The sequence below is a fragment of the Juglans microcarpa x Juglans regia genome, chromosome 4D, assembly GCF_004785595.1.
Source record: "Juglans microcarpa x Juglans regia isolate MS1-56 chromosome 4D, Jm3101_v1.0, whole genome shotgun sequence".
Lineage (NCBI taxonomy): Eukaryota > Viridiplantae > Streptophyta > Magnoliopsida > Fagales > Juglandaceae > Juglans > Juglans microcarpa x Juglans regia.
The window spans coordinates 29,168,928-29,192,547 of record NC_054600.1 but is presented as its reverse complement, the minus strand read 5'-3'; the positions used below and the strand labels follow the sequence as shown (position 1 = coordinate 29,192,547).

The 23,620-nt window shown below is 35.3% G+C and overlaps 2 protein-coding genes across 7 annotated transcripts in view; one reads left to right on the top strand and one right to left on the bottom strand.

Annotated features, from left to right (window-relative positions):
• Nucleotides 1–1,499: 1,499 nt before the first annotated feature.
• On the bottom strand, nucleotides 1,500–4,541 carry LOC121260743. Of its 3 annotated transcripts, none has more exons than XM_041162744.1 (6): nucleotides 3,931–4,541; nucleotides 3,059–3,149; nucleotides 2,750–2,910; nucleotides 2,361–2,388; nucleotides 2,054–2,162; nucleotides 1,500–1,792 (listed from the first exon to the last, which is right to left on the bottom strand). In XM_041162744.1, exons 1-6 carry the CDS (start codon nucleotides 4,189–4,191, stop codon nucleotides 1,711–1,713), a joined length of 732 nt encoding a protein of 243 aa, XP_041018678.1. In that variant the 5' UTR covers nucleotides 4,192–4,541; the 3' UTR covers nucleotides 1,500–1,710. The 3 variants fall into 3 exon arrangements, with proteins under 3 accessions (XP_041018678.1, XP_041018677.1, XP_041018679.1); XM_041162743.1 differs by having other exon boundaries at nucleotides 2,750–2,913; nucleotides 3,931–4,457; XM_041162745.1 differs by having other exon boundaries at nucleotides 1,733–1,934; nucleotides 2,750–2,913; nucleotides 3,931–4,464.
• Nucleotides 4,542–8,331: 3,790 nt separating this feature from the next.
• LOC121259634 (rho GTPase-activating protein REN1-like) overlaps nucleotides 8,332–23,620 on the top strand; it is a 32,292-nt gene continuing 17,003 nt past the window's right edge. Inside the window, exons 1-12 of one of the 4 annotated variants that reach the window (XM_041161273.1) lie at nucleotides 8,332–8,734; nucleotides 8,825–8,915; nucleotides 9,157–9,225; nucleotides 9,792–9,828; nucleotides 10,512–10,588; nucleotides 12,227–12,297; nucleotides 12,427–12,505; nucleotides 12,723–12,867; nucleotides 13,333–13,452; nucleotides 14,033–14,110; nucleotides 16,433–16,488; nucleotides 16,603–16,672. In XM_041161273.1, the coding sequence (XP_041017207.1) occupies nucleotides 8,886–8,915; nucleotides 9,157–9,225; nucleotides 9,792–9,828; nucleotides 10,512–10,588; nucleotides 12,227–12,297; nucleotides 12,427–12,505; nucleotides 12,723–12,867; nucleotides 13,333–13,452; nucleotides 14,033–14,110; nucleotides 16,433–16,488; nucleotides 16,603–16,672 (832 nt within the window). In that variant the 5' untranslated portion in view covers nucleotides 8,332–8,734; nucleotides 8,825–8,885. Of the gene's footprint in view, nucleotides 8,916–9,156; nucleotides 9,226–9,427; nucleotides 9,652–9,791; nucleotides 9,829–10,511; nucleotides 10,589–12,226; nucleotides 12,298–12,426; nucleotides 12,506–12,722; nucleotides 12,868–13,332; nucleotides 13,453–14,032; nucleotides 14,111–16,432; nucleotides 16,489–16,602; nucleotides 16,673–23,620 lie in introns of all 4 variants that reach the window. The other 3 variants (XM_041161276.1, XM_041161272.1, XM_041161274.1) reach the window with 3 other exon arrangements.

Here is a 23,620-nt window from a genome sequence, read left to right as displayed (position 1 = left end):
GTTAGCTAGGCACCTCCTCATGTCTTACCCTTGGGAGAATGTGGGTTTCCTTTTTTGTTAGAACTATAACTTGTGCTAGAAAATATGTATCTTTAGGGTTATATCTTTTAGGGTACCTCTCGGTGGCCCCGAGAGTCTTATCGACGAGTGCATTTTGTGTGTTTTTTTAAGCATTTTTTAAATCACTTTAGACATTTTAAAAAAAGAAAAAGAAAAAAAGATCACAAACTCATTTAAAAACACTTAACAATTATGTAAAAAAAAACTTCGATGACTTTTATTGGGATGCATTTTCGATGGATGCATCATTTTCCATATCTTTAGCATATGCTATTGCTTTACTGGATCAACTGCACTAGAAATGAGGAGGTTAGAAGAAGAAATTAGGTGGCAGTGAAATGATATTGCTTTTAGGTTGAAGTTAGAATATGCCATATCTCCAGATAAGTACCAAACATCGGACATTCTACTTACTCCAAATAATAGAGTCCCTCCGTCTTGAAAGTTTTCTGATGAGTGCGCATTAGCTACCGTGACTTGTAGGTTATCAATCGGCACCAACAATCTTATTCAGTTCTAATTCGTAACTTGTCCAACTTCTCTACGTTGAGAGTGAGAACTTAGATTAGGAGAAGCCAGAAAAACTACATAAATTGTCCTTTGGAGTTCTAATTCAGTTCTAATTCGTAACTTGTCCATTGAATGAATACTCTCTTGCTTGAATAATCTTCAAAAAAAGATACTAGGAAAAGAAAGGGCGATAACTAGACACAGTGAGATGAGTTGCTCCTTCGATGAGGAAAAAAAAACTCGTTCCTCGAAAACTACACGAAAAAGTTTAGTTTTACCTTTACACATTGTTTGTTTTTATAGAGATGAGATGAGTTAAGATTAAAGTTAAAAGTTAAATAAAATATTATTAGAATATATATTTTTAATATTATTTTTATTTTAAAATTTGAAAAAATTAAATTATTTATTTTATTGTGTAAGAATTTAAAAAAATTATAATAATTAAATGAGATGAGATTAATTAGAAGAGTTGTGAAAATAAACGAGATCTTAAATTTTTCAAAGGGCATTGAAATGCTCAAATAGATGCCGTAAAACCCACTTCATGCGACTCTCTCTCTCTCACTCACACACACACACACACACAACTTCAGATTCGAATAAGAACTTGAGAAGAACCTAATCCTAAATGACCTCACGTTCCGCATATAAAAAGAATCACTTCGCATGATTACCTGCAAAGTTCTATCATATTACCATCGTACTAAGGGCAACACTCGATAACAAAACTTCCACATAAAAGCCGTCAACAAAAAGCTCCCATCAACGAAGGGAATTGATGGAACGAAATGTGTGAAGGAGATACAGAGTCAGTAACCAGACGCTTCTGAAGTGTAACCATTGCGGACTAAGTTACAATCATAGTGCCCTAGTTAGTTAAGATGGATTAATCTGCGGACAGTTAAGAAAGTGGAAATGTACAAGACTAAAACGTCTAAAATCATTACAATTAGATTTTTCCAAATAATTTGAATTGCAATCTGGGAATGAAAGGAAAGAAGATATTTACAAGATTACAAATCAATCAGTGGTCACGAAATATGTCACATTAATGTTGCACAATTTGTGGAACACCAGACCACCACACCCACCACACACCAGCAACATCAGAACCTTTCTCTATGAAGCACAAGCAAATCATAAAATCTTTGATATTACATGACAAGAAGTCCAGAAGGCTTTAGTGGCAACCCTTAGAATTACAGGGTTTTGGTATATCCTGCTGGGGGGAAAAACAAAATTAAAAAAAAAAAGATTAACATCGGTAATTTAACTAATAAAAGGCAAGTATATGGTAGCACCGTAATGGTAAATCAAACCAAGATGCAGGAGACTAGATTCTCCAAACTTGGTTAGGAAACCTTCAGACAAAAAATTGGGCTTCATGCTAGTTGCCACACCATAACCAAAGACAAATCACATAAAGAAGGAAGGATATGCATATAAACAAGAATTAGGTAGGATTTAAAACTTAACTTACCCTATAGCAGTAGCACCCCAAGATGCCACATTATAAATTACTTTGCTTCCATCCCATGCCTTCCGAAGCTTTCCCTTTTTCTTTTTCACTGAGAATGTCTTGCTAAGAGCTAATAGAGGATTTGGAGGATGTCAGAACTCCATTCCCACATCTCCAACAATAAGAACTGTTACAACTAATGTATACAAAGTATTTGGAGCAAAGAGAATGGAGAATAACTAAAGAACCTTATTTTTCTTTGATTTTTCATTGGATATTAGGAAGATAAATAAAGGCACAGATCAAGAACGGAGCCATTCAAGCTTACCATCCTGGAGTTGGTTAGGGGTCAAATCCTGCAAAAAAAACATCAATTTATTTTAACACTTGATCTTCAAATACAGTATTAACATAATCTTTTTTCTTTGGAATTTCCTTTTATAACCCATGGTTGACATGCACGGACCATTTTATTTCAAGTTGTAACAGTTAAGAATGGAAAAAAATGAGACAAAAGCTTTAATCAAGGTTCAACAATTAATGTGCAAAAAGCACCATTCAACTAGAATCAAAAGGTTTTTGATAGGTTCAGCTGGAATCAAAGATGGTTATACAAGCGTGGCATACTAGTTTAACGATCAGAATAACTATCTAACTAGAGAAAGCTGGATCTGAAAAAATATAAAACTAAACTAAGATAGTGGAAATGTAGCATACCTTAGTCTGTTTTAGGGACAATATATATGCGGCCATGAAGCCTGCAATACCCTCTACTATATCTTCTTGCCTGACAAGAACGTAATCTTCTTGTTCTGAATCAATACCTTCACCTTCCCATAGATCATTTTCATTGACCATATCCCAAGAACTGCCATCTTCTGCTACAGTACATGAATGTTTTAGCACCCAAGCCATAAAGATAGAAAATTACAGCTCTTATTAATCCTGAACTTCAGAACGAAGAAGAAACTATTCGGTGAATTTGGCAAGAAATCAAAAAAATTGGGGCCATCTTTGCATGCATACCAGAAACATTTTGTGGAACTGATGCCTGTGCAGACTCTAGCTTTTCAAGGAAGTCAGGGCATTCAACTTTAGACTTGAGAAGATCACACAACTGCATCACGATATAAAGGATTGGAGTTAAAATATGGAAGTAAGCATATAGTTACTCTACCAAGTAATAAAATTGTATAAATCATCCACAGTGAAAATAGTGATTAGGATGGCAATGGGCTCCGCCTCCAAATTTCAAGCCCCCCTTTTTTCTATATCAACAAAAACGCTTCAGCCTTCTGATGGAAAAATAAATTAATTCAGGCCAAGCATTCCTTGTAAAGCAATCTGAGTGGCAACCAACAGGATCATATTCATAACTACCGAACTTTCAACCCGTATACGCGAAGAAGCTCATGAAGAAAACTTGTCTAAAAATTTATTCTTTTAATATATTTTCCAGTTCTAGAAAATATACACAATGATTTTCAATGGAGGCATCCAACATGAAACTATAGAAAATAATGCCATGTTGATTCTTGAATAAACTCGCTTCAGAATCAAAGGTCTAATCACTGTTTTCAAACACTTTTAGAAAGAAAAACGGAACACAATTAATGCTCCATTTTCAGCTACGGAAGATTATATACGGAAGAATCCCAGCAAACTCGGCCTCTTGCAACTATCGCCCCGCTCGGAAAACAATTCTAAAGTTCTAAAATCCAAGAAACACATGGGATTCAAAGTTTATTTCCCTCAAGCTTCACTCACGTTTTTCATTTTTTAACTCTTTTTTTTCCACGAAAATCAAACAAAAGCAGAGCTATCAGCAACAAATAAATATCCGTACAACAACTCAAACCCTAAGGAAACCATCGATTCGCCAAAAGAAAGCTTCTTACCTCATCGGCCTCTCGGTCACCTGGCAGGGACCCCGAGCTTTCGCCGCGTTGCTCCTCATCGACATTTGCACCGCCGACGCAATCGATATCGTCGTCGTCGACACCGCTAGTAGTGTTGAGCAATTCGAGAGCTCTCTGGCACTGCTCGAGCACGGTCTGCAAGGTCTTCCTCTTCACACGGACCCGATCATGCTCCGCCGAATCCCCTCTCCGGAATTTTCCACTAGCCGAAGGTTTGGATTGCAACACCTCGACCTCCATCTGCCCTATAATAATACGCAATTCAAGGACAGAGATCCGCCAGATCTTGACCCCAAAATCTTAAATTCGGTTGCCTTGATAAACTTGGAATTTCATTCTGTCGATGAATTGGGGAACCCTGCAGATCGTCTTGACGTTAAGATTGAGGTTCAGGTTCGGAGTATTATTGGCCCGACTGGCCTGCAACAAGCGTATTTTATTTGTTTTGCGTTTTGTCTTCTTTTTCAGAGACGTGGGGTTTTGAATGTCTTGCTTCTAGGTAGCCGTAACTGGAATCGGAATTTCCAATTTCCAATTTTCTGTGTTTCTTTGTTTTTGTTTTTCTGAATCTCTCGGACTTTCGTAAAAAGATCATACATAAGTCTCCCTATGATCCACCCCTAATAAAAATTCTATAACAATTTAACAAATAAAAAAAATATATACACTTTTTAATTAAATCAATTTCAAAAATATAATTATAAAAAAAATAATATTTCTAGAACTAAAACATAAAAGTTTAAAATTATACAAAATTTACACGTTTGAAAACTTTTTTTTTTATACTGGAAATGGGGGATTTGAATCTGGTCCTTCAAATCAAATCTTCTGCTATTTGATCTAAAAGACCTTAGTTACACGTCCTAGAATTATATGCAACATTAATAATGAATAAAACTGTTTTCCTATCTATCTATCTATCTATATATATATATATATATATTAAAAAAATGATGTTTTCCTGTCTGTAGTTCCAAAAACAACGCTGAATATAACAATCTTATCAAGGTTTCAATGTCCATTTCAAAAAAAAATAATAATAATGATAGCCTTCGGTTGACAACCAGTTTACAATTTAGGTAATAAAAAAATTAAAAGAAAATAAAAAAGTGATTAAAATATATTTTATAATTTTATAAAATGATTTTATTATGTTAGTTGTAAACTGGTTGTTCAGTTGAAAGGATATCATTGTCATTCGAAAAATATAGATGATATTTTGGACTCCACAATGAAACAAAATGAGCTTTTTCAACTAAGTTGTATCCTAAGTGATGGTGACCCTGACCCATAACCAAAATGAGCTTTTCGGTATTGACTTATAGTCCACGCCCTACTTTGGGCTTGAACATTCACATAGACCCAATTCACTAAGTGGATCACTATGCTTGAGTTTCCCTTAATTTGTATCTATAACAAAATAGCCTTAGCAATTTTACTTTAAACTTGGTTAAACTTGATAAATGGAATACAACAATACGTTAAAGGTGAGCTATCAGCGTAGATAAATTATATTTACAGTTTTTATTTGAGAACTATATATGTAAGCCCTTTATTAAATAAAAAAATTAATATTTTAATAAAAATATTATTATAATTTTAAAGAAAGTTAAAAATAAAATTAACTAAACTTATAATATAATTTTCATTTAAAAACTATATGTGCTCATAAGCATAATTATCCCCAAGCAAAGTCAAGATGTTTTGAAAGTTTGTGTTGTAAAAGGTAATAAATATCTAGAAGCAAAAGCGGGTGGGAAAGCCTAAAAAATGATATTTACAATATTAAAAATAAAAATAAATCTAAAATTTATATGAAAAATTAATTTTTAATAACGTATTCTACTTTTAAAGTCAAAGTCATCCTAGAATATTAGGACCTACAACTAGCCAGCTTGAGCTGTGTAGAGGCTGGATTGACGGTCCATAACCTACTTTGGACCTAAACATTCAAACCACCCGTTGGATGGACCACACGCGACTCTAATCTCTCTCTCTAAAAAAAAAAAACACAAAAAATAGAGAAAAAACTGTACATTTTTTTGTTACACTCTGTTTTGGAAAAGTGGACAGATATAAAATTTAAGTAAAAGATATAATTTTAAATTATTTTTTAAAGCTAGTGCTTACTTACTTAAAAAATGTATTTATATTATCTAAAATATCAATTTTCATTTGGAAAAAGTACACGTATGTTAAAAAAAAAAATTTTGATTTACAATCCTGAATAGGAGGCAGTTACATTGATGAATGAGGATTAAAAATAATATTATTTTAAAAATAATATCATTATAATTTTAAAAATTTTTTTTAAATATAATTATATAGATTTGTATGAATAGTCTCTGTTTGATGACTGTATGTAAATTAACACTAAAACAAAAACTACAATAAACTTAATACAAAATACAAAAGCGGCCTTTGAATTCCAGTGTGGACCATTAATCAGTAACGCAATCCACTCCCTGAAAAAGAGGAACAAAACATTATGGGAATAATAACAAAACTATCCTCACAAATTAGGGTCACTTTTAAAATGACGTGGGTGCTGGATTTTCAAGTGCCTGTTAGTTACGATCATCAAGGCCATTGATGTTTGGGAATTGGGTTCGGTAAAATATATAAAATGGAAAAAGGTACACAAATTATCATGGCTCGGCAACCCTCCCTCAAAGGCCTTCAATATTGGTGGGTGGCATGGCTACCACAATCAATGTCATCAATTATTTTGCCCTCTGAGGTTGGCTAGAGCAACCTTTTATTACTACTCATTATTTTGGCCATGCTCGCATGTCATATCTTTTATATTGTAATTGGTCACAAGTGATATTTATTATGGACTTTTTCTATGTGTGTTTTTTTTTTTTTTATTGTTATTTGTTCTACAATGTTTCGTCAATCTAAATGGGTGATATACAAAATCATTTAAAATTTAAAGTCAATTAATAAGCAATATTAGCCTTGATGTACCAGCCAAGCCAACTCGACCGTATATAAAATAAGGGATTCACCTTTATCTCATATAGAACAACATATTAAGATTCAATATGATTAAAAAAGAAGAAGAATAACATCAGTTTTAATAATGTGTAAGTTTTCTATACATTAGTTGGTATGCAAAGATTTAAAAAGGAAAATAATAGTATGACTATCAAATATGCTCACCAAATATGCCTACTCATATATATATATAATATAATTTTTTTTAATAGTTAAGAAAGTGATTATTAATGAATTTATATATTTTTTTATTGATTTTTCTTAATGGTTAAGGATGTTTAAAAAATGCTTAAAAAAGAAAAATAAAAAAACTCATTTGTATTAGTGTGTACATTTGGTAGTCACCATAGCATTGTTCATTTAATATATATATATATAGATTTATATTTATATGTATAAGAGGGAATAACATTAACATTATAGAGATATGAATTATATTATAATTAGAATAGTGCTAAATATAGTCTTGAAGTGCGCATATGCTGTACAATCATTTTGAAAAAAAGTTAAATATATTATTAAAAAATTAATTTTTTTATGCTTTTTATGTGAATAATGTATTTATTCACTTTTTTAAAAACAGTAGTGCTAGGCTGCAGCCCAACATTGACCACTGGGCGTGTCACCTAGCACAAGTTCATCTTCTTATTTTTTTTTCAATTTATTTATTTACATTTTTTTATCATTTTTTAAAAATATAAAAAATATCAATACATTAATAATTACTTCCTTAACTATTAAGTAATATATATATATATATATATATATAAAATGTCAAAATGAGATGTCAAAACAACATTTTCTTTTTTAAAATTATATTGCGCTTGCACACTCCCCAAAATTATAAATAGAGTAATGTTGCTCATTATCTTAATTTTTATCATCTTTATATCATTTCATGACATGACATTAGATAATTGAAATTTATTATTATATTTTATTTATAAACTTCATCTAATGTTACATAAGATAAAAAAAAATAGATAATGAAATTTTTTTTTCATACAAATATGTTCTGAAAGTTGAAATCCTCCGATCCCGGCCACTTTGGGAACTTGATCTCATTTGAATGAGATGGTCCCGCGTCAAAAGTAGGCCCCATCCTAGTTTGGTAGGTAATTTGACCGTTTGGGAGCTATTGCACTTTCAATCACTGCCTAGGAGAGAGAAACCAAGAAAGAAAATTATTTACGTCAACTGTTACCGCCTTTACCGGACAATAAAACCATATGTGACGTAGGCTCATGGAACTTTCTCTCCTTGTGGCGACGGTACAATCATATACAGTCCTCACTGGCCGATGGATCCATCACTGTAGATGCGAGCCACCTTTTGAGATGTCTGCTTTAGATTACCAAGAATGGTCCTCCACGGTTTTTCCCTCCAACGCACACGTTCGTTTAGGAGCGTAAGACTGCGGATACGGGGTGACGTGTACAACTGACGCAGATAAAGAGGGCCCGCTCTCAATGGAGTTTTCTGGATCACCCCGGGTTTCCATTTGAGAACAGTTCTGTCTCAACGGAGAGAGAGAGAGAGAGAGAGGAGAGTCGGTTTCACTTTTTCGCTTCCTTTCCTTCCATTTCTCCTCACAGCCGAACACGCTCTGTTTCGTTATAATTTATCAAGTCAACATAGTCTATTTGTTTATTTTATGGTATTATTTGAAGGTAGATTCGCAAATGCAATGCACGTTTCCGAGTAGAAAAAAAGATTTGCAAATTCTCTTTTTACGAGAATTTTCTGATTTCGGTTGCTGCGTTTCTTTCATTACTCACGAAGGTTTTGTTGTTAAATATAAACGTGTTATTGAATGGATGCTTTGCTTGATTGTTGAATTGCGTTATGAGTTCGATCGATATGGGGTCTGCAGGGGGTGTTTGATCTAAAATGCTGATGTTCTGGGAGATGATTCTGTGATTTGGGATCAGAGGATGACTACGCGAAACGCGGAATCGTCTCAGGTACCTATGCTTCGATTTCTTTACAATGCCACTCGTAGATATCAAACATCTTTTCCATTTTTGAGACGAATGCATTGAATTTCACGCATAGACGTTACGATTCTGCATAGGCGAGGGATATTAAGTCGTGAATACGCGCACATAGAATTTGAATGAATTCTGTGATTATGCATGAATGTGATAGGGGTGCATATGTATAAGGAATTTCGCCCTAAAAATGTCTTCGTATTTTGTATCACAGGGAGATGGCGGCATTCCTCCTCCACCCCCTGGCCCGCCCGATCATCTGAGCTCTCACGGTGGCAATACGGTAGTGATCAGAACTTATTTTTTTTGTTCTTTCTAACCACTAGATTCTGCCATTGAATATTGCTTTTCAATATGTTCGCATTTTTTTATGTATTCTTGCTTTTTTTCTTGTCCGCTACGAGCACATTGGTAAAATGTAAATATCATCATAATTTACCACCATCATAATCTATGACTATGGGCCTCTTACGTTTTGGTCCCAGATAGTGATTTGCTTGTCCCTGGTTGTATTATATGTCCCAACGTTCCTATGGGGTGAAGATTTTGTATCAAAATCCATTTGAGATAACTCTTTATACATGCAAGAAGCTTCAGGTTTAGCTTTCTAGTGCATCTAACTGAAGCATTCGAGACATTCTTGCTGGTCATGGTTAACAGAGACACAAGAGGATGAACATTTTGTTTTTTGGATTTTTAGTTTAACATGGTAGGTTGGCATTAAAAAATTTTACTTCAGAGATTCTTCTGTTTATTTCCCTGGTTAATAGCATTTTTTTTTATCATGGATAGTTTGTCAGAAGCCCTGAAGGCTGAAACTTACGTGTTCTGAAGTAAACTGTCTTGCAGGTTTTCAAGAGCGGGCCACTTTTAATATCATCCAAAGGTGTGTTTTACTTTATTGGTTTACACATGATTATACTCAATTAACAACTGGCAAGACAGGGATCATGAACACATTAGGTGTTCGTATAACGGATTTTTCTAAGGTTTTAGACTCATGATTGCTGATTGTGGTTTTTAAGAACCAGCAGCTGTATGTTGCCTTTCCTTGCTTCATTCTCTTCCATTTTTTTATTCTTTTTTTGTCCCCGGGGGGGGGGGGGGGGGGGGGGGGGTGGTGGATATTTACTAAGAACTTCTTTTTGTGGCAAGGTAGTTACAATTTGTCTGTTGCACACATATGCTACTCAGATACTAGTATATGTAACTATATAAGTTTCCTGCAAAGTGCAACTCTTTGTTTATGTTATTTCCATGCTGATTTACTTTTACTGCACACAATTGTTTTCCCCATAATTTCACAGAGTGTTCAATGCTCTTGCTCATCTTAGTCAAGTGATGATACGGATTTTGCCTGAACTCATTACACCCTCTTTTTTTTTTTTTTTTTTTTTTTTTTCATTCTTTCAAATGATAAACACCTATCATGGCAGTTCAATTATGTTACGTGACACTTGTTTCATAATTTCATGTACATATAACTTCAGTGTTCTAACTCAAAAGCAGTATTGTTTTAAGGATTTTGTACTTATGTGAAGATATAATCATATAGTTTCTTTTATGAAGGAATTGGATGGACATCTTGGAAGAAAAGGTGGTTTATTTTAACATGCAACTCCCTTGTTTTCTTCAGAAGTGATCCGGTAAGTAGTTGTTGGTTAGCTGTACTATGCAATCTCGTGAAATCTGTGTCAGTACTTATCTTAAGAAAATGAAATCATTTTATTGATGACATGAAACTCACCAAGACAAGGCCTTTTAGCTCATCCTGGGGAGCAAACCCCTGATACACAACGCCACTTGCAAAAGCCATATATTAGACAATCCGAGGAACTTTTAGTGTGGAACCTAATCCAGGATGTCCGAGTCCGTAGCTCATCTCAAGCTTGCCTTCTGACTACTAGGTTACACCTTTGGTGGGTATGAATGATTATAAAGGAAATAATTAAAATGACCAGGCACTATATGGTTTCCTTTTCTAAAGTCTAACATCCTTGAAGCTAGTACTTACATACCACGATGATCATTTATTTTCACCATTTGCACTTTAAACCAGAAGTATCTAGTTGCAAACTTTATCTCCTTTCCTTGTACAAGCTCGTAGTGTCTCGAATCTATTGAAACTTTAATGGGGAGTAAACATGTCTACTTCCAGAACTTTGACCCACAAGCCAAGGAGTTTATATTTTGTCCTCGCATGGTGAGGAATATGTTTCTGTTCTTGTTGCTTATGATGAGACTATTGATTGGCTGGCTCCTATGGATGTCCTGTTGTACAGAACCTTAATCAGCTAGACTATATTGAGCATAAGAAGAGAAGCCGGTTTTAATTGTTTATGAATGAATACAACTGTAAGTGATGGCTTAAGACATTTAAAGTGATAAGTTTTAGAATGAATTGACTGAGATAAATTGGTGGTTTTGGTCTGCGATAGTTTTAGCCCATAGTTGTATAGGCTGCTGAACTTGAGAAACCACAAATTTAGCAGACTAATAATCTACACGCAAACCAAAATCCTTTCTCCTGATTAGTTAACTTAATTACTCTGTGTTCATTGAATGAATGGGACATTTTTATTGTGTTGGAAGGAATGGAGTTAGATTCTACTCGAAAGCAACAAGTTGGTGCCAGAGATGGATGAGCACCATTTTATATTGTCACCTTTCCCTACCCTTTTCTCTCTCCCTCTTGGTATCATTCCATGTTGCTGTGGTCCGACTGTCTTCTTTCAGATGATCTACCTAATTGGACACCTGTTAGTTAGAAACTGTACTGGCAATCTTCTTTCCCTTCTTTGTGGGCACAGCAATTATCTTTTCACTATAGTTTTAAGGAGTAAAAAAAGAAACTTATTTTGGTATGGTACACCATATAACACAAAAATATGATCTATAGCCATGAAGGGGTTTTCGAGCATGAGGCTTTTTCCATGTTTCGAGCATGAGGCTTTTTCCATGCACTTCATAGCAATGATTTCAAATACCCTTTCTGTTGTAGGATGAAAAATGCAAAATAACTGCTAAAAAAATCAACTTTAAATATAATAACGATAAATATATATGTTCGATACTATGACTTGGTGTTTCATATCTCCTTGGTGTTTGATTTAGAGGGGAATCATCGCAGGAAAACTGAATTCCTTAACTTTAAGCCTAAGTTTTATACGAAGTGAGGAGTATAAAGCAGTAGCTGAATAAAATGGTCAATGTATATGGGTGGTCAACAATTGTACTTCATTAAGGTCTTAATGGGCTTCAATTTCTATTTTTCTACTTCTCAGAATGGTGTCCCTCAAAAGGGGAGTGAAGTGAATTTGACTCTTGGTGGTATTGACCTCAACAATTCAGGCAGGTTGTTTTCTTTCTTAAATAATTTATAGTTTTATTCTATTCAGTTTTCTGGCTCCCTTCTCCTGATTGCTACCATTACAGAAATGGAAAACATTAATAACCTTTGCCACACTTCATTTCATTGCTTTAGTGTGGAGGCCAAAGCAGATAAAAAACTCCTGACTGTGCTGTTTCCTGATGGTCGTGATGGAAGAACTTTCACGCTTAAGGTTCTTCCCCTGCAGGGTTCTCTTTTATATATATCTTCTTGCCAAAAGGCTTCCCTTACTTCAATGGTTTTTCAGTTTGGTGCATTGTGCATTGTTGAGCATCTCAGAGATAGCTTGGTGCATTGTGGATCAAATGATCATTTGAGTAACTCAGTCATGTTACTTGAGGTATGCTATCTGCTCCTGAGGTATGCCTGACATATGGCTTTTTCATCAGGCTGAAACATTGGATGATTTATATGAGTGGAAGGCTGCGCTTGAGAATGCTTTGGCTCAAGCACCAAGTGCCGCTCATGTGATGGGGCAAAACGGTATGTTCAGGAATGACCAGACTGATTCAGTTGTTAATTCTTTTGGCCAATGTATGCTTAACTTTATGCTTATGTTTTTGTACTTATGGACTGCTTTCTCTTTGAGAAGGTAGTGTTGTTAAGTTTTTTATGTCTATGTGGTCTCCAATAGTTAGGCTGAGATTTTTGAGATTAATTTGACAACATGATAGGAAGAGATAAATATAGGAAAATCTGTTTATTATCCTTGAAATTCTGGTTGTAGTTAAGTATGTCTAAATTATGTTATTTTCTTAGGCTATTTTCCTCATCTTAATAGTTCTCTATTTGATTTTGTTTACTTTGTTTCAGTAATGTTTTCCATTGGTTGATTTATTGAGCATGAAAGTTCTTGAAGACATTCATGTCTGGTATCTAAGACATTGTTCGTTAATTGACAGGGCTTACTGTTTTGAACTTGGAACTTGGATATCTTACTTTCTTTTATTCACTAATAAATTTATCAAGATAATTGATATTTGCTTTATTTCTTTGTAGTGAAGGATAGACAATCTGTCAAATCTTCAGTTGTTGGAAGGCCCATTTTGCTTGCTTTGGAAGATGTTGATGGAACTCCATCTTTTTTGGAAAAATCCCTTAGGTTTATAGAAGAGTATGGTGGGTCTGGAATTTTTCTTTATTTTTCTGGATATTATTTCGGTGGTACTTTGTGTGAATTCAAGTAAATTACTTTCTAATGAATATTTCATTTTCATACCATTATAAAAATTGTTGATAATTGTATACAACTTTTTGCAATGTATGAATATTCTTGAATGTTGTATAAGTACCAAAGACATCTTTGGGCAGGTTATAATCTATGTGAGGACTGTATTGGTCACCAAAAAACTTGTCAGGACTGCATCTTGTTTCACTATATAAGTATACTATCACTTAGCTTCTAAATAATTTCGTCTTACTCCTAGAAGTCTCGTGCAGAAACCATGCATATATGATTTGACTTCAGAAAAGTGAAGCTATTTTTTTGTCATTTAACCAACAATGGCTTGCAAGATTTAACAAGCATTGCAGCATACTATATTTTCATCTGCCACATTTACTCCTACTAGTTTCTTAAGTTAAAGCTCTCACTTTTGGGTCTGTTGTTAACTAGCTGTTGTAAGTTTGTAGGACTCTTCAACAGGCATACATGTTTGTTTGTTACTTGTTTATGTGAATTTAATCAAAGCATTAACAGGGGTCAAAGTAGAAGGGATCTTGCGACAAGCCGCATATGTTGATGACGTTGAACGTCGAGTTTGGGAATATGAGCAAGGTGGGCCTGTTTGTATGTATGAGTACTTGACTAACTTTCGTCTTATGTTCATAACTAAATCCAGCTGTGTAGATTTGATTTTTGGTCATTATGTCTTGCATGAAAGGTATTTTTCAACTTTAGATCATGAGTACCTGTTACCCTTTTGGGATGCATAGTGCATATTCCAGGCAGGCGAATTGGCCATTGGCTACCCCAAGGGATGTGAATTGGACAGTAACTAAGGATCCATTTGTTTCAACATACATAATTGTCTGAAAGTATTTGCTACAGTTTTCTATGTTTGGTGTGACTGAAAAATGTTGGTCAGTGAAAAATTCACTCAAAGCGGAAGGAAATGACTTGCACTGCAAAGTTAACGAAGACTGCACCCTTTTTTCTCTCTTTCATCTCCCATAATCACCAAAACGCATCACCTTCCCCATCTTCCATCCTGATGTGGGATAAATGAATAAAAATAGAGTTTTAGTTTATTTAGTTGAATGCTTGGCTTTATCTTTTATTTTAGAAAAGTTTGTCATTTTAAATTTTAGAGTCCCAATTAGGATTATCCAGTCAGAGAGTAATGATGAGGAATTTTATTTGTTTAGAATTTCATTTGAAACAAAGTCATAATTGAATTATGGCATTCCTTAGTCTATTTAAGAGCTCTTTGTACTCCAATGGAGATATATATTTTGGAATGGAATATATTTTTGAGACTGATTTTCTCTTCCTCTCCCCCACTTTTCTCTCTTCTTCCCCTTTCTTCTTCCTCTCACTTTTCCCTTAGCTTCGTCTCTCTTTCCTACTGGCCTCTTTCCTCTTCTTCTTTCTCCTTGCTACAAAGTCATAATTGAATTCTGGCATTCCTTAGTCTATTTAAGGGCTCTTTTCTCTCTTCTTCCCCTTTCTTCTTCCTCTCACTTTTCCCCTATCTTCGTCTCTCTTTCCTACTGGCCTCTTTTCCTTTTTTCTTTCTCCTTGCTACAAAGTCATAATTGAATTATGGCATTCCTTAGTCTATTTAAGGGCTCTTTGTACTCCAATGGAAATATATATTTTGGAATGGAATATATTGTTTAGACTGATTTTCTCTTCCTCTCACTTTTTCCCTAGCTTCGTCTCTTTCCTACTGGCCTCTTTTCTCTTCTCCTTTCTCCTTGTTTTCTCTCTTTGACTTTTCTTTTTCCTCATGCTCCATCTTCTTCTTTAGACTGTGGACTCAGTCCCTTCTTTCTTTTTTCTTGTCTTATTTCTCCCTTTTTCAAGCTTCTGGTTCAAATTTCATTTTTTTCTGGGGTCCTACACCAGCCATTTTCCTGAGATCCATGGCCACGCTGTCGGTGATTCTTTCCAAAAAGCGGTCAAACCAGAAAGCTCCGACCGGGTTGATTTGGATTCTGAAACACAAGCCTTCCATCTTCGATTTGAGGCCTGCTGAGTTAGTGGTTGTCACAGAAAACCACCAGTTTTACAGATTCGATATAACACGGCCTCCTTTGCATCAACATCACTACTGTTTCACTCCTTCCTTCCTCTCTGTCCCTACCAGATCTCTTCAATTTCTGTAGTCTCTTAAACTTAGACTTTTGGATTAACGTTGATACTTTTTGTGGACATTCATGGAGGTGAATGTGTCTTGTGATTTGGTGCTTGTGTCCCTTTCTTAAATAGTAGTTTGTCTTTGCACTTCTAAAATAAGTTGCTCATGATAATGGCAGGAGTACAAATCTGTTTTGGTATTGCTGCATAATGCATGATTTTGTTTGGGCAGGGGGGGCGAAGGTGTACTGGTTTTGCTGCAATGTAGACAAGATAAGTGTAACAAATACATTTATGTTTCAATGTAAATGGCTCAACATAACTGAAAGAAACTTTGTTGAAAAATCTCCATTTACGTTGAAACATGTGGAGCCAAATTTTATTTATGTTGATGCCATTTGAAATGAACTAAGAAAAGCGGTTGTCTGCACTATATTCCAAAAGAACTAGTTAAAGTTACAGTTAGAATTCCTTGGAATCATTATAATCTCAATTTCACCTTGTAAAGAACCATGTTGGACTTGGGACTCATGCACCTTTATCGTAATTCACCCACCCAATGTGGGACTTAACCAATCCAAGACGTAACAATTTCAGTGGATATAAAGGTAGTTATATAAAAATCTGCAATAGTCATGACAAGGAGAAAATGAATGAAAAGAGAAAATCTAATAAAATCTTGCCGGCAGTGTATTAGAATTGAAGAAATCATAGTTGCATGGTAGTTTCACACTTGAGATTCATTTTGATTTTTGGTTGAATATTACTTCATCTCTGAATGGTTTTTGCTTTATTTAGGAAAAATGGAGTTTTCACCAGAGGAGGATCCACATGTTGTTGCTGATTGTGTCAAGGTATCTCTTATAGTCACAGGAAAATGAATTGTCATGTACGTTACAGTATACAACTAAACTAAGCTCTTTTTATTTTTTATTTTTATTTTTTTTTGTCTTCCCTGCAATATCCAGTATGTGCTCCGGGAGTTGCCATCTTCTCCGATTCCTGCATCTTGCTGCAATGCACTGTTAAAAGCATGTCGTAAGTCTGTTAATCAACTGTTTTTTGCAGCATCCTTGTTTCTTCTTTGCTTGCTGGCCTATGTATTCTTCATAAAACATACAGTGCTAAAACAAAAGATGATTTGAAAATGTTTTTAGTGCATCATTAAATTATAAGCATTGAGTGGGGGAAGTGTTGGGGATAGCTACCTTTGTGACACCACAAATTCTATTGAGCGTTTAGGAGAACAGGCTGGAGGTGCTCACTTTCTTATCACTTTAGGGGTAAATAGTATTAAGTATTGGTTTAAAAGAAGAGTCTTGACCATGTAACGACCCAGCCCAATAATTTTAAGGTCGGAATATTGATAATTTTTATTGGGCCTAAATTATATTTAATGGGCCATATTGGATAAGCCCACAAGCGATAAATTATTAAGGTTGATTAGGAGTTTTAATTAAACTTAATAACTAGGTTAAATCTCATTTATTATTGAACGAGTTAGACTCCTTTTAGAATTTAAAGATCGGTCATTAGAAATTTATTTCAATTTAAAATATTACTGATTGAAGTTTCCTACGCAGTCTCAGTCACTGCCGAATCCTACATTGAATGAACTGTTAGATCATGTTTTTAAATTCAAACTCTTTTCTTAGATGATCACGACTGAGTGTTCAGCAGATTAGTGTTACTACATGTATTAATTGAGTCTAACTCAAACTTGTTAGCACCCTCTCCCAAATCTCTCTATAAATATTCCCCTTCCATGTGTTATTTGAAAAAAACCATAAACTTCCATAAGTGCAACAGCCAAACCCAAGATACCCAGTCCAGCACCATGCGCGTCCCACGTTCACCACGCCAATAGCCGACTGCCTCATTCCTCTCACAACATCCCACGTTTTCTCTCCTTCTAGTTCGCTTGATCGATTTCATGCCTGAAATATTGGATTAACGCTATGAGGTAGGTAGCTTGATTATAAATTATGATTAGTATACATTAGCTAGTTATATATATATTATTATTAAAGCCAGTTCTTCGGAAGCCAATGTTATGTACCATGCATGTCATGATAAAGTCATTCGTCATGTTTTATTCCGCATATTATAGTTATGTATGTATCATGCATCTCATGTTGCATAAGACTTATAAGCTTTCATAAGATCAAGTGTAAGGTAAGTTTAGAACAGTTAATCAGATGACCATTTAGATGCATGGTACCAATGTGATTTATGGGTAGATGTGCAAGCAACAGAGCTAAGCATGGTCCACCATAGTATGCTAGAATACTATTAGTGGCTCTCCTTGCGACTGTGGGATGTGGGGCCGGTGCACAGCCTTGCACACACCGTTAAGTGTGTAGGCCAATGTAATAAGTAAGATAAGCCAAAATAAGTCATCCATGTCATAACATACGTATGAAAAATCTTATGTTAAGTATGTTTACGTTATGATGGGTTTCTTACTGAGTCATTGACTCATTTTAGTTGTTTTATATTTTTAAACCACCCCAGGTCAGAATATTTATGAAGGTAGAGCTGCAGGACGAGACTTAGTCTAAGGAGGCATGACAATGGCCTAGATCATGTGCAGAAATTTTAAATTATGATTTTTATGGCACGGATTTTTAGAAATTTTAATAAATGCATTCGCGCGCACTCATTTATGATTTCAGTATATTAATACAAAATGACTCTATTTATTATAAGGAATCTTTGTATTTGGCGCTTTCTTTAGAATAAAAAAAAAAACAAATATATTTTTAAGTCAGGTTCAGTAGTAGCACTCCGGCTCCGGTGATTTTCTAAAAAAAAATAACATCTTTCTTAACTGTGGGGAGCGGGGTGTTACCGACCATGGGAAGAGAAACTTTATGTGCAAGATTTGCTAATTTAAACCGCTTTAGACAATTACTCAGAAATTTCATGGAATTATCCTTTTCTTTTGGGAGAAAATATAGTTCTTTCTACCAGAAGATAGTAATGTATACCATTAGATGAATTGTGTCTTTAATTTATTTGGATCTTGCTCTCATGATTTCTCATACACGCTTTTACATGCAATTTTTATTTTCTTCTGCTATAATAAAACGATTATTTATTGATGAGAAAGGTGTGCCGAGATCTACTTATATATTAGCTAATTACTAAAAAATTGTGGGATTTTTTTCCTTGTTTGGTAGACAATGGAGGTCTTTCTACCAGAAGATAGTAATTGGTACTATTAGATGAATCGTGAGCCTTGAGAATTTTCTATCCTCACTTAAAAAACCTTAGAAAGAGAGGGTGGGGAGGGGATGTATTGATACTAGTGTCTCTTGTTTAAACATCTGACTGAATGTGTAACAAGATGTTATAGAATGATTAAGAATCACATATTTATATATGGAATACTATTAGCTGGAGAGAGAGGGTATTAACATATAAATCTTTATCCTTACCTAAAAAACATTGGAATTGAATCAATTGATTAACTTACACTAGTCTCACATAAAACTAATTATCTTTTTTTTTTTTTTTTTCCTGTGGTTTATCAACCCCCCCCCCCCCCCCCAGTCGGAGAGAGAGGATACAAAATTAGAAGCATTGGGATTTATTAATTTAAACTAGTCTCTCATGAAAATAATTATCTTTTTTCTTTGTGGTTTATCACCTCTCTCTCTCTCTCTCTCACTAAATTGGCTTGCAGTAGAATAGGAATTAAAACTATTGGTGTGATGCTGAAGAAAGCCAGAGAACGAATTTGGACCATAAGTGAACTCTCTGATGAGTGGAGATTATATAGGTTAATTTACATAAAGGATACATGAAGAAACAACTAATTTTTATAAACTTCCTCAGCCATATGCACATTAGGCATTTGATCTAACAATAGGTATATGCTTCACTTTTCACCTTATCTTTCATGTAGTCCGTAAATTATTTTTATCATACTTTATCGATTTATTTGTTTATTCTCTGCACGATTGAAGAAGACATGGATGTGAAATTCTCTTTCACATACTTATATAAGCTTGTTGATTAATACCTGTCTCTCCCCTTCTCCATGATAAGAACTTTTGAGTATATAGAAGGATATATGTTTCTCCATAAGGTTTCACAAACTGCAGGAAGGACATTTGGCAAGTTTAACACCATTTAGGAAATTTTATTATAAACTAAAAGTTATTACTAGGATTGTTCAAGTATCTCATTTGTAGGACTTATCTGATCATATTTAATTTAGTTAGAATTTAAATGCATTATATGCAGTGAGACCCCTAAAAAAGATAGAATGTATCTTTTCCTGTCATTATCTGCTCTCCATATTAGATAGATAAAGTGGATTTCATGAGCAGCTTTGATTTTCATTGCTTGTCGAAACAGTGTTTTAACATTTTAGGGCCAATTTAGTAAAGTATTGTGGTTATTGTTGTTATTAAGTTCTTGATTATACAAGTTGCTCTTTTTCCATTTTCTACATCTTACCAATCATCATTTTGGGATGTATTTAGTTCTGTTGAAATACATCAATCAAACAATCTATACTCCTTTACAATTGGACTATAGTTGGATTGTGGTGCTTTCATGTTATTAAAGGGAGAATGATTCTAATCAAAAGCAAAAACATCACATGACAGTGGGCTATCAGAAAATTGATATCTACTTGTGGGCTTGTCTATAATCTTTGCCTTGAATGAACTTCCTAATTTATCTCCTAGAAATCTGACACCCCCTCTCAAGTTGGAGTTTAGATATCTATCATGCCCAACTTGTTTACAAAGAGCTCAAAACTAGGTCTGAAAAGTCCTTTGGTGAAGATATCGAGTATTTGTTTAGTAGGAACAAAAGTCATGCAAACAACGCCACTATCAATCTTCTCCTTTATGAAGTATCTGTCAATCTCTACATGCTTAGTGCGATCATGTTGTACTGGATTTTGAGCAATACTCATGGCAGCTTTGTTGTCACAATACAACTTCATTGGCATGTTCACCGGTATCTGTAGCTCTTCAAGAATTCTCTTTAGCCATAGCATCTCACAAACTCCATTAGCCATAGCCGTATATTTTGCCTCGGCACTGCTCCTTGCAACCACATTCTGTTTCTTGCTTCGCCATGTGACCATATTTCCCCAGACATAAGTATAGTACCATGATGTGGATGTCCTGTCAATAACTGAGTCTGCCCAATCTGCATCAGTGTATGCCTCTATGTTCTGCTGTGTGGTTTTCTGGAAGAGTAAACCCTTGCCTGGTGTACTTTTCAAGTATATGAGAATTCGATAAACTGCTTCAAGATGTTTCTCGTTGGGTGAGTGCATAAACTGACTTACCAAACTCATAGCAAAAGCGATATTGGGCCGTGTATGTGATAAGTAAATTAACTTTCCCACCAACTTTTGGTATCGAGTCGTTTTCACTGGATCACCTTCCTTGTCATCTCCAAGTTTCTGATTTGGATCAATTGGAGTGTCTACTGGCCTACAACTGCTCATTCCAGTTTCCTTAAGGAGGTCAAGGACATACTTCTGTTGGGAGACAACAATCCCTTCGACCTAGCAACCTCCATTCCAAGGAAATACCTCAGAGAACCTAAGTCCTTGATCTCAAATGTTGATGAGAGGGAAGTCTACAATCGATTCATCTCACGTACATCATCTCCAGTGAGAATTATATCGTCTACATACACAATCAGTATTGCTATTTTCCCATCCTGTGAATGTCTTGTAAGCATCGTATGATCACCTTGCCCTTGAGTATACCCCTGACTTTTAACAAATTGAGTGAATTTCTCAAACCAGGCCCTTGGTGACTGTTTTAACCCATATAAGGACTTCTTTAGTTTACACACCTTTGTGCCAAACTTTTCACCAAATCTTGGAGGTGCATCCATGTACACTTCTTCCTCCAGATTTCCATTAAGAAATGCATTTTTTACGTCCAACTGTTGCAGAGGCCAGTCATGATTAGCCGCAAGTGACAAAAGAACTCTTATAGTGTTTAGCTTTGCGACTGGGGCGAATGTCTCTACGTAATCAATGCCATAGGTCTGAGTAAATCCCTTGGCAACCAATTGAGCTTTATACCGCTCTAGAGAGCCATCAGATTTATACTTGACTGTAAACACCCATTTGCTCCCTACAGTTGTTCTTCCTCTTGGTAGATCAACTAACTCCCACGTGCCATTTTTTTCAAGAGCTTTCATCTCCTCAAAGACAGCCTCCTTCCACTCAGGAACTTTCAGAGCATCCTGCACAGTGTTAGGAATCTCCATACAAGACAATTGTGAGGTAAAAGCACGAAAACAGGTGAGAGATTTTCATATGACACATAATTGGATAATGGATGTTGGGTGCAAGATCTCACACCCTTCCGAACAGCAATGGGAAGTTCAGAATCATTGAACACAGAATTAGACCAGACTCGGGTTCGGAACTAGATGAAATAGGCTGAACATGAGTAAGGGCTCGGTGAGGACATTACCTAGAGGGTTTACGGATTCGGGCAGTGCAAAGGATTGAAGACCCTTTCTTTTGTATTGTCTTTTGTCGCGAGTAGACAAATCAAATGGTACCAACGTTGTGTTTTCCTTTCTTTTTCTCCTTTGTGAACATCATGACATGGCACTGTAGGGACCTACCTTTTCAGTATCTAAACAACTCGGCTCACTTTCCCCTGGTATAATAAAGCTTGGTTGGAAAAAATCATGAAACTAGCTGAATCTTTGTTTTGGTTCCCCCCCCCCCCCCCCCCCCCCCCCCCCCCCCCCCCCCCCCCCCCCCCCCCCCGCGGAAGAATGTGGCGTAAAATATGGATGTAATTCAAAAATGTAGCATCCATGGTAACGAACATTTTTTTTGAAATAGGTTCAAACATTTATACCCCTTTTGAGTGGGAGCATAACCAACAAACACACATTTGTGGCCCCGGGTTCGAGTTTTCCTCGATTATGACTATGAATATGAACAAAAGTGGTACAACCAAATATCTTTAGTGGTAAAGAGGAAGAAAGTTGATTTGTTAGATAACACTTGTGAAAAATATCAAAAGGTGTTGCAAAGCTTAAAACCTTATTAGGCGTTCTATTTATGAGACATGTAGCAGTAAGAACGGCTTCACCCCAAAGATATTTAGGTACCAGATTGGTAAAAAGCAATGCTCGAGCTACTTCCAATGTTTGTTTTTTCTTTCAACCAAACCATTTTGTTGCAGAGTGTTGACACAAGAGCTTTGATGAACAATTCCTTTTTCAAGAAAAATTGGCCCAAAATGTTTTTGAAATATTCTCAACCATTATCACTCCGCAATATTTGAATATTTTTTTGAAATTGTGTTTGTATCATGGTGTAAAATTTTTTGAAAATTGTTTCCACTTCAGATTTTTCCATCATCAAATAAACCCAACTTAATCTCGTGTGATCATCAATAAAGGTCACAAACCATTTTTTTCCAGAATGCGTAGATGTTCTACATGGGCCCCGGATGTCACTATGAATCACAGTAAATGGAGTAGTTGGTTTGTAGGGTTGGGTGGAAAAAGATGCACGATGATGTTTAGCAAACTGACAAACTTCATATTGAAAAGAAGTTGGACTTTTGTTCCGAAATAAATTGGGAAACAAGTACTTTAAATACTGAAAACTAGGATGGCCTAACCTATAATGTCATAACAGAATATCATTATCCTTGGAAACAGAAACAGAATTTAAGCAAGTACTTTGTCATTGTCTACTCGAGTTAGGTCCATCTTCAAAATAATAGAGTCCATCTTTTTCCTTAGCACTACCAATCATCGTCCCCGTGGTCAAGTCCTGAAATTCACAATAAGAAGAATAGAAATTAGCTTGACACTAATGATCAGAGGTAAGTTTACTGATGGAGAACAAATTGCAAGACAAATTGGGAACGTGGAGCACATCATGGAGTGTTAACAACGAAGTGAGTTTGATAGTTCCTATCCTGGCAATTACTGAGAGTGAACCATCTGCAATTTTGACCCTTTTAT

What these genes read in the sequence shown, in the direction of transcription:
- LOC121260743 (XM_041162743.1), bottom strand. Translation starts at nt 4,191, where the DNA reads ATGGAGGTCGAGGTGTTGCAATCCAAACCTTCGGCTAGTGGAAAATTC. An exon ending in AGTTCCACAAAATGTTTCTG is followed by an intron (nt 2,914 to 3,058) that starts GTATGCATGCAA and finishes CATGTACTGTAG; the next exon opens with CAGAAGATGGCAGTTCTTGG. An exon ending in TGTCCCTAAAACAGACTAAG is followed by an intron (nt 2,389 to 2,749) that starts GTATGCTACATT and finishes TTTTTTTTGCAG; the next exon opens with GATTTGACCCCTAACCAACT.